The sequence below is a fragment of the Squalius cephalus genome (genome assembly GCF_949319135.1).
Source record: "Squalius cephalus genome assembly, chromosome: 8".
In the NCBI taxonomy this organism is placed as follows: domain Eukaryota; kingdom Metazoa; phylum Chordata; class Actinopteri; order Cypriniformes; family Leuciscidae; genus Squalius; species Squalius cephalus.
The window spans coordinates 14,506,502-14,517,464 of NC_137129.1; the positions used below are offsets into that span (position 1 = coordinate 14,506,502).

Genomic DNA, 10,963 nt, shown 5'->3' on the forward strand with positions numbered 1-10,963 from the left:
AGAAAACTTAACTTTATTTGGCTGAACTTATTGGATGTAGTTTAGAAAACTTTAGTTGGCTGAACTTAAATTTGAAGTTTACTTAACTAAATTAAATCAGTTCATTGTACTTTATAACTTGTCAGGTAAACCTTTCCAAATTTGCCAGGTACACATTTCCAAATAAGTTAGTTTAACTAAAAAAAAAACATGCAAAAAGATAACAAATAATAATGACTTAAGTCAACAAAAGATTTTTTACAGTGTATGTTGTAACTTCTTCTTGAGTATCTCCATCTTTCTGACTCCGGTTTGAAAATAAAAGGCTAAAGGCTCAAATTTTTCAGTGCATGTATGTGTGTTCAGTGCAAGTCAGTGCTGAACTGATTCCATGTAATCTGGATTACACAATTAGATTCCTAAATCAATTTGATGACTGGATTTAAAGGAATCATTTCATTTTTAAGAAGTGTTTCCTCAACATTGCAACATCTGATGCATATCTCACACGTGACTAATCATTCAAATGACATGGGAGGAGTTTTTGTCTGGGTGTAAAGTTAACTTTCTCTTTCAGATTTGTGTAACGGTATATATCCACGTAAAAATGAGGTAGTTGTATTTACTTTGTCATGCTGTAAATGTTTCTCACACTGGATCAATCATGGAGGAAAGCTTCCCTATTCCTTATTCTATTTCCTCATTGGAATTTCTGTTAACTTGTTTGGGATTGTTTTTTTTCCTGCTGGATATAGCGATGGACATTCATACTGTTGTGTTATTTTATCAGGATGGGGACTATGTGTATATGGCAGTGATGATCTTTCTGCTGCTGGGCTCTTCAGTATTGTTACAGGTGTTCAGCTGGCTCTGGTACTCAGATTCCCTGGATGAGCTTGAGACTAAGGTGGAGACATTTGCTAACAGGCATAAACTGATCAAACCACTCCACTTCCTTCAGCTTGGACTCTACCTGAGGTCTGTGACAGATTTACTTCTCAATTTCCTTGAATAGTCTTGTGGGAAAAAAAGTATCTTACACTTTAGCATACATTTAAAAAGAGTATACTTTTTATGGAAATAATATACTTTAAAAGAATATAAGTTTAAACTGAATGTAATGTTTTAGATGCTTCACTGCATGTTAATTGCAATTACATGAAAATGCATTATAGTTTAATTTTGCAAATAGTTTGTTTTTTGACCCACTTAAATAGGACTTAAATACATCTTTGTATGTAATTTCATAATTATTACTATTTATTCTTTTTTGAAATATGGTTAAAGTACTGCTGAATGTACTGACAAGCATTTATGGTAAACTACAGTAAACTTTAATGTAATTTCTATTGACTTAAATGTCATATTTTAATATATTTGTAATTACACATTTGTAATGATATAGTTTCAATTTAGCCATTTTTAAAATTTAACTTTAAATGAAATACTAAATAACACACTACAGTTACAATTATAATCAAGTACTTTACAAGTTCTTTAGTATGTTAGTCAACATCAAAAAAGTGTGCTTATTTAAAACACAACACAACATTATTTAAACATAATTATTTAATATGTACTTTAAAGTAAAACGTTTAATATGACATTATTACAATGTGCACTTTTATTACAAGACATTATAACAAAAAGTGTACTTAAGTGTGTTAAACAGTCATGAAAGTGTATTAGATTTACTTAAGTGACATTTTATTTCATATATTATATTATATACAATTAGTTTATATACTGTATATATATTCTTTTAAGATTTGAAGTACACTTACAAGTGAACATTCAGTACAACTAAGCACACTTTATCTATAAAATTATGAACACCTAAAGGGATAGTTCACCCAAACTCTCATCATTTACTCACGCTTTATATGATATACAGCTTTAATTGAGGCTTTTATTCCCATATAAACACTGATCAACATATACAAAGAGCACATAAAATATGGCAAACAGAGTTTTGTTCTCGCAAACACGTTTCAGTTTCCACAATAATCAGCAAGGTTTGTTCTTGTGTCATTAGAAAAGTCATCATTTGTGTTTCAAAGAACAGCATGAGGGTTAGTAAATGTTGACAGAAAGTCATTTTTGGGTGAACTAACCCTTTCAAAATCACCATTAAATCAAAAAACTAGTCAGAGCTATTTCTTAATTCTTATTGAGATCAATTGATTTGGTCTGGAGTCAAACCGTTTACACATTTAAATAAAACAAGTACTTCATAATATAGAACAAAATCCAAATTGTGGCTTCTGTTGGCTATTGAAAGTTCCCTTTCAGTCGCTCACGTTCGACGATAATTGGGATCACTTCAGGGATCTATCAACTTCGAGTGTCTACAAGATGAGCCAATGAACGTTGGATTGCGTGAATCGAGTCACGCGCCCCGCAGTGCGGGTATAAACAGGAAGTAGGCGCACACACATATCATCTTTCACTTCGGAGCCGAGGTTTCGTTTGACTTCAGAATCTACAAGACTCAATAGCGTTGAAGACTCTCTTTCAGTGTTGGTGTGACAGTGCGATCAGCGAGTGGCCGTGAGCTTAAGCTCACTCAACTGCTGTTTTCACAGCAAGCTTATTTCTGTGTCATTATCGGTGGGCGTTTTTTCTGATAGTGTTTACAGCACTGCTGTACACTGCGGCTATTCCCTGGGCACCTCAGCACTATGAGAGTAGTGGAAAGAGTATTGTTTTTTCTTTTCTTTTCTTTCTTATTTTCTTCACAAAAAGAGCAACACAAGCGTGACCCTGCGTCCTTTTCAGGATTTCATTCCGCTTGTGCATTTCTAGGTGTGGTCGTTCCCTGGCGCCAGCAGACGGCCACAATTAGTTGTCTCTCATGTTTGGGCATTCAGCATGCTGAGGCAGCTTTTGTGGATAGTTCATGTTCACATTGCGGGAATATGACTATGACCGCGTTGAGATCGAGACTTGCTTACCTTAAGGGAGGTGCAGTCCCCTCGCCTATGCCCCGATCTAGCGTCTGTTCTGTCCTGCAGAATAGGCCTACTTCGGCGCTTAGCCAGGGTGATCTGAGGATTACCGTGAGGGCTTCCCCGCCGAGGCAATCTCTGTGGCCCCTCACGCCTCACAAACGTGGCCGACCCCGCCCGTCCAGGCCGCTGCCAAACCAGGAGGCAAGCGCAGGTGCAAATGACCCTGAGACGGGCGACCCAGAGGTGGATCGGTCTGCTCTTCAGGAGGTGGCGAAGGCGCCGCTCCTTCCCCCGGTGGCAGGCCGGGTGGAGAATCTTTTGTTTCCTTTTGTTTCTGTTCCGCCCCAAATTTTCCACCCCACATTTTCAACAAAAGAGCAGTTTCTGAAACATCTGTGTCCCAAGAGGGCACGCTTGGCGGTCGAAGACGTTATGCCTTGTCACCCTCAAGCCCCTCTTTCATCGCCAGCGAGCAGCAGTGGCTGTGTCCCGGACGCACTGTCACCTCCGCATACTCACTCTGCCCCTCGACGGAGTTGGGTTCCTGCATTCCGCCGCGCTGCCCCACCCCAGGTACGTCTGTGGTGCCGTTGGTCCCGCTTGCACGGTGTCTGGGAGCCTGGCTAGCGCTCCCCAGCCCGTCTTGCTGGCTCATCTGCACTATCAGACTCGGCTATGAGATTCAGTTCGCCCGGCATCCCCCATCGTTCAGGGGCATTCTGTTCACCCGTGTTCTGGTGGACAATGCCCCTGTGCTCAGGGCGGAGATCGCAGTCCTACTGGCGAAGGACACGATCGAGCCGGCCCCTCCTGCCGATATGAAGACCGGCTACTACAGCCCGTACTTCATTGTACCCAAGAAAGGCGGTGGGTTACAATCAATCTTGGACCGGCGCGTCCTGAACCAGTTCCTTCACAGGCTGCCGTTCAAAAAGCTTACGCAGAAACGCGTTTTCAAATGCATCCGTCCCCAAGATTGGTTTGCATTGATCGACCTTTCATGTCTCGATTCTCCCTCGACACAGACCGTTTCTTCGCTTTGCGTTCGAGGGACGGGCATATCAGTACAAAGTCTTACCCTTCGGGCTGGCCCTGTCGCCCCGCGTTTTCATGAAAGTCGCGGAGGCGGCCATTGCTCCCATATGCGAGTGTGGTACTTCGACGACTGGCTTATCCTCGCCCAGTCGTGAGAGCAGTTGTGCGAACACAGAGACATGATGCTCAGTCACCTCAGCCACTTAGGGCCTCGGGTTGTTAGGGGTTAACAGTTTAGGACCCAAGGACCAGAAGGCCTCATGTACAAAGACTTGTGTTGAATTCATACTAAAACATTGCGTACGGACAAAGCTGTAAATGTGCGTACGCACAAAAAACCCCAGATGTATGAATCTCTGCGTATGAAGGATCCCACGCATATTCTCTTTGTACATCCCAATTAACGTAAAATTAGCGCACATGCACTAGCACAACACCCCACCCAGTCTCCTCCCTTAATTAAGTCAATTTAAATATGGTAATGAGTCCACTTTGGCAAAAGAAAGCAGTAAGAAAATGGCTAAAGCAAGCGGCAAGAAACAAAACTTTACAGAAAGTGAATTGGAGGTGCTACAATCGAAGGTAGAAACGAGAAAAAAATATTTTATTTGGAACTTTGTCCTCTAATAACAAAAGAGGACATTAATAACAAAAGGAAAAAATATGAGCGGGAGAGTTCGGCTGATGCCATCAATGCGGTATTATTATTATTATTATTATTATTATATATATTATTTTATATATATTATATTATTATAAATTAAATATATTATTATACATAATATTATATATATATATATATATATATATATATATATACATTAATTAATATTTTTATTAGTATTATATTATATTATATTATATTATATTATATTATATTATATTATATTATATTTGATATTATTTTATATTTTATTTTATTTTATTTATAGACTAAGGGTTGTGTCAATTTGCATATGCTTTTATATGTTCTTACTTAATTGCATAATTGATAGAATATTCCCATTAGGCTCGTGTGACAATATATGTCAATTATTTTATAAATTGCAAATTAATAGCAATGCTTCCCACGGTTGGTGGTGCGATAGACTTGTAGAACAATTCGTTGTTTAATGTTTGCAACTTCACTTCATTGCCTGTAAGAGTCGCCAACGGACAAAAACAATGAGAAATGTACGTACGCCAGACATGAAATTGGCGTGGAGGAACGCACATTCTCGCGTTAATTTCACTGTTAGTGTACATCCGACCGTGAGCGTGAAAGCTGGCGTACGCAAAGTTTTTGTGCGTACGCAAGATTGATACATGAGGCCTCAGATGTTTGAAAGAACACCCGGAGTCAGAATTATAATAAATTGAAGAAAGGTTTTACTGAAGATAGTTTGCAGTTTCATCAGCAGAAGTCAGCTTCAAGACTCACACAGGAGTTTGTAGACCGCCCCACTTACAGTTACAAAGATCACAGCAGTTATACCCTACACCAAGGTCTAAGCTACGTCATTGCTTACAGGTTGAATGATTCTCATTTGCTAAGAAATAGATAAAAATATACTAGGGGTGTAACGATTCGTTTTAACAACGATTCGATTCGTATCGCGATTCGTGGTTGTCGATATGATTCAAGGACGATATTGGTTCATTTACAACGATACTATCCGAAAGGATTCAGTGACTTGAAATCGATTCAGTGACTTTTTAGCCAAAAATTCTTGTAAGGGAATCAGGTATCAATTAATTATGGATATAAACAAACAAGTAAACAACAATTAATGTCAAATGCATTCAGATTTTATTTGAATAAAGTAGGACTGACAAAATAATTGTCGATTATTCCCTTGAAATTGTAATTGTGATTATTAATTACGATTATCACAACATTGAATGATGTTTTGAATAGTTTGGCCATGGGACCCACATTTCCCCATGGTCATCAAGCCGCGACCCACCTTTTTAGGAATTATATAGGCCTATTATAATACATTTGTTTACACAAAAATTGTTGACACACAAGTTCTGTCCCCCTTTACTTAACATACAAAAAAAATTGTAAGAATATGACAAATACTGATAAACAGTAGGCACTGCGAGGTTAAGCTATTAAATAGCAGTCCCAAACTAGTTTTTGTTAATACAATCTTGTTATGAGCCACCACAGTCATATAAAAACATACAAAATAACCAGTAAGTGGCATTTTGTTATGGAAACAAACAACAATTAGGCTACCATGGTGATACACAATACTTAGAAGAACTGGTAAAGAAACATGGAAACTGCTCCTGATAAATAGCAACACACATGACGTACCAATAACGTAATTTATTGGTATTTTACTTTTATTTCTTAACTTACTAATTTACGACGTTGCATGCTCGTATTTCTTTTGCGTTTTAGTGAAGTGATACAGCGCGCTCCGCTGCATTTGCGCATGCAATTGAAGAGTGCGCGCTACTGCAGTATAGCGGCTGAGAGGACAGGAAAGTCCGTTTTTCTGAGGTGAGAGACTTTGCGCTGCTTGTTGTCTTTGCGCAGCTGCTGGCGCGTCACGCATGGCGATGACGTCACAGATAGCCAGACTGAATCGAGTAACGTTTAACGCCTTTATCATTAAAAGTGCTAAGAAAAAACATCCATATAAAGTCTGACGTGCTTAAATCCAATGCGTTATTTCCTAGTATCGATACAATCGATTCATTACCTTTTAAACCGATGTTAGATCGATATATGTCGTCCGGAGAGCCAACTTGCCGAGCACAGATCGATGTAGTTGGATCATAGGAATATATATCGATACATCAATGTAGTTGATGAATCGTTACACTCCTAAAATATACATTTTCCACATATAGGCCTATAGGCCTACAGATAGATGGAAGCATATCTCCATCGATTAGGCAGCTGACACTCGGACCCTGAAGTTAGGCACGTCATGACCTTCCAGGTCGCAGAGTTGGGTTGCTGGGAGCAAGCATGTCCCGGACAACAACTCAGTCAATCTCCAATAATGCCAGTGGTTCCTTAACCTGTAACCAAGAAGACTAACACACACACCGACACACATCTTTTCCAAGGTTGAATTTGGCCAGGCTCTAACTATAAACAGGAGTCTCGTCTCAAAACATCAAGATAACAAGTTCTTTCTCTCAAGGATAGGACACTTTAGTCTAAATGGAAAATATAGGCTTTAACTGAGAAATGGTCCCTTAAACTATAGACTTCAATGACCCCTATATTTTTTAACATGTTGAAGACTTCTCAAACACAAAACATGTCCCTATTTCATTTCTGGAAGCCGGACTAAATAAGCAAGCACTGTTACTGCATTCAGATATCAAATACTGACATTAAAGAATACATGAAAAGAACATTTCAGTGATCACACTGGTAACTTCTATAACAAAGTAAAATCTCCAGAGAAGTCATTCAACTCATATGATATTTAGAAGGAAAAATATTGATTAATACTTTGATTATAATCACTCATTACATATACATTGAAGCAGCAGTGGATTCCAATCCACCCCTTTCAGGGTCAACTGGGAAAAGAGCAAACTCACCCCCGGGCAGAGGATCTCTTTTCTCGGTATTGAGCTGGACTCGATCAACGTGACAGCACGCCTCACCGAGACCCGTGTCCAGTCAGTGTTTCAGAGGCTCCTGGGGCATATGGCACCTGCAACCTCGGTAACGCCGCTCGGATTGTCAGCGAGTCGCCGTGTGCCAGCGCCCAAGAAGAAGCGACACCCCTACTGCCCTGCAAAGGCAAAAGACCTTAACTCGCTAGAGTGTGAAACTGAGAAAAATGACTTTAAAGTTTCTGTTTTGTCCAGACAAAAGTATTATAGGTAGGACTCCCAAAATTTGACAACTAGTTGCTATAATGAATAAATGTTTGTATGCAAAAAATCTTGAGCTCAAAATTGACCTTTGACCCTTGTTTGGCAGTTACTGTATTCTGCCTTTGTATCATGTGCCAAAAATAAGGAGTCGTACAAGGGCAAAAGGCAGTAACTGACATATAATCAATATTTGCTTGCTGTCCCCCATCCTGAGACCCACTCCCTTCCGGGACCAGGTAGTGAACCTGCAAGCGCTGCCTTCAGAGGAGGCAGACCCAGCCCTGGCTTTTCTCTGTCCCGTTCGCGCTCTGCGTCTGTACGTGGACAGAACGCAAAGCCTCAGGACCTCAGATCAGGTCTTTGGCTGTTACGTAGGCCAGCAGAAGGGAAAGGCTGTCTCCAAGCAGAGGATGGCCCACTGGATAGTGGATGCCATCGCCTTGGCTTACGAAGCCCAAGGCATGCCCTGCCCGCCCGGGTTGAAAGCCCACTCCACTAGGGGTGTCGCTTCTTCTTGGGGGCTGGCACACGGCGACTCACTGACAGAAATCTGTAGAGCTGCGGGCTGGGCGTCACCTAACACGTTCGCTAGGTTTTATAGCCTACATGTTGAGCCGGTTTCTTCCTGTGTGCTCGCTTCAACCAGCCGGTAACACCGAAGTTCCCGCTCTAGTGTCGGCTTGCTGCGCCACTCCCTTCCACAGGAACGGATACGTATGCTTTTTGCTCCAGTCGAGTTCCCCACTCAGGCGAACCCTGTGAGTTCCTCCACACCCCTTCGGCAGTTGGACGTTGCGGAGCGTCTGATGCCAGGCCTAGTGCTTGTATGCTTGTGTAACTTGTGCTAGGCTGGGTTCCATATGTGGTGATCCCTGTGGCGATCCCATATGCGTATTCTTCCACGACAAGCTCCCTGGGGTGAGCCCGTGTCTTTCCCTTGGCTTCTCAGGTGGAGCCAACCCAGTGACATTCCATTTGATGCGCTGCCCCTATCCGGCCAGTCCATATGTGTATTCTCCACATGGTACCTCCCTTCGGGCAGGATGTGGCTTCCGCAGCGTAGCTCTCCCCTGGAAAGGCATGCTTTCCCAGTGTTATCCAAGAGTTCCACTGTGTGGGGTATAACGGAACAACAGTTGAACTCCCTCTACGCAGGCCTTCTGCCCCAGCCAATGTAGGGCGCTGGGTGTGGCAGCAACCGTGGCGTTTTCCAAGGGATCCCAATTACGTCATCACGTCAACATTACGTCGAATGTGAGCGACTGAAAGGGAACGTCTCGGTTACTAATGTAACCCTCGTTCCCTGAAGGAGGGAACGGGAGACGTAACGTCGCGTCACCACTGTTGCTGACCATCGCTGTACGGCCGTCTCTATCTCGGCTCCTCAGCAAAAAACTATATGTGCGTGCGCCGTCTTCCTGTTTATACCAGCGCTGTGGGGCGGGTGCATGACACGATTCATGCACACCAACGTTCATTGGCTCGTTCTGTAGACACTCGAAGTTGATAGGGCTCCCTGAAGTGATCCCAATTACGTCGTCACATCGACACGCCTCCTTCAGGGAACGAGGGTTACATTAGTAACTGAGACGTTTTGTTTTATTAAGTGTTGCTTAAGTAAATCCATGTACCTTGTGTTCACAGGTATGCTGGGGTGATAGAGATTTCCACAATGCTTTTTTTTAAAAAAACGAATAGATTCAGAAATGGTGTGGTTGTGTTCCTGAACCAGGACCTTCAGATGCTTAATTTCTTTGAGGCATTTTCTGAAAGTGCCCCACAACTCATACTTATGATGTGTAGAATCTTACAGAGAGGAGAACTGGAGCTTATTACAGGTATGTCTCAAATCCAGAACACTTTAAATCTTTGTTTCTTTCAGATTATAGTTCTTATGTGTCTCTGAACTACTTAAAGCCACCATGAAATCAAATTTGACAAATCCTATTTTTTATAGAATATTGCCGTATTTATTATAAACGATTTATCCATGCAAATTATTATTATTGTTATTATTATTTTTTATAATTATAATTCACTCATAGTATTTAATCAAAATACATTCCCCACCCTCTTGCAACAGCATCTCATCTTCTCTCTGATGATGTGTTTACTGGCAGAGGTGCGGGACAACCTGTCAATCACATGAGATCACAGCAATAGCAAACCACAATGATTCAACAATCCAATCAATACCCAATGGACAAAATCAAGTGGGCCGCGCTATATATTTTTTCCTGTCCGATAAGCCATTTCATGCAAGAAACTCAATTGAAATCAGAAATTGGCACTCAATGTGTGTTTCTCAGAGTCTCAGCATCAGCATGGCTGTGATTATATGCATCTCAGTCATATATTCAGAAGAACACTATTGCTTGTGTGATATTGTTTAATAATATGCAATGTTTTTTTGTTTCAGGTTTAAAAATCCTCTCATCAGCTGCTTCAATAGCCAGTACAGAAGCCTTGTACCACCGCAGCATGCTTTCCTTTCATCAAAAAAATCGCAAGATGAGCTGGATCCCCACTGGCATCTACTTTCTGTGGAACTTGTTGCTGATCATTCCCCGTGTAACCGCTCTGGCACTCTTTTGCAGTGTATTGCCATGCTACATCATCGCCCACTTCCTGTCTTTGTGGATGCTGCTGGTTTTAGGGGTCTGGAGCCAAAAAACAGATCACATGGAAAGTCTTGGTTTGGAATGGCTCTTCAGAGCTACTGTTGGAATAATCTGGTACTTCAGCTGGTTTAATGTATCAACAGGAAGCATAACATTAAAGACTGTTCTCTATAATTGTGTCATGGGGTTGGACACAGTGATGCTGCTGGGCTTCTGGTGCTGGAAGGTGTTTGAGTATACAGGCTGTTGGAGCTCCTTAAATCCTTACATAGTGATACCGATACTAGTAGGTTTGCACATTGTTGGAATTCTTGTGAAAATTATATACTACAGACGGTTCCATCATAAACCCAGCTTCATGGAATCTGAAGATAAACCTCCTGCTCCACCTATCATGGAATCTGAAGATAAACCTCCTGCTCAACCTATCAGTGGTTTTCTGAAGAGGAGAAGTAACATGGCTGCTAATTTCTAGTACTAGTTCTAACTTCTATATATAATATATCTATATATATATATATAATAACTGATGTTAATATA

General features: G+C 41.1%; 1 protein-coding gene across 1 annotated transcript; it reads left to right on the forward strand.

Annotated features, from left to right (window-relative positions):
- The first annotated feature begins 582 nt into the window (after positions 1 to 582).
- Positions 583 to 10,963, forward strand: LOC307163013 (XK-related protein 8-like). The gene is made up of 3 exons (XM_079878806.1): positions 583 to 957; positions 9,447 to 9,640; positions 10,222 to 10,963. Exons 1-3 carry the CDS (start codon positions 644 to 646, stop codon positions 10,896 to 10,898), a joined length of 1,185 nt encoding a protein of 394 aa, XP_079734932.1. The 5' UTR covers positions 583 to 643; the 3' UTR covers positions 10,899 to 10,963.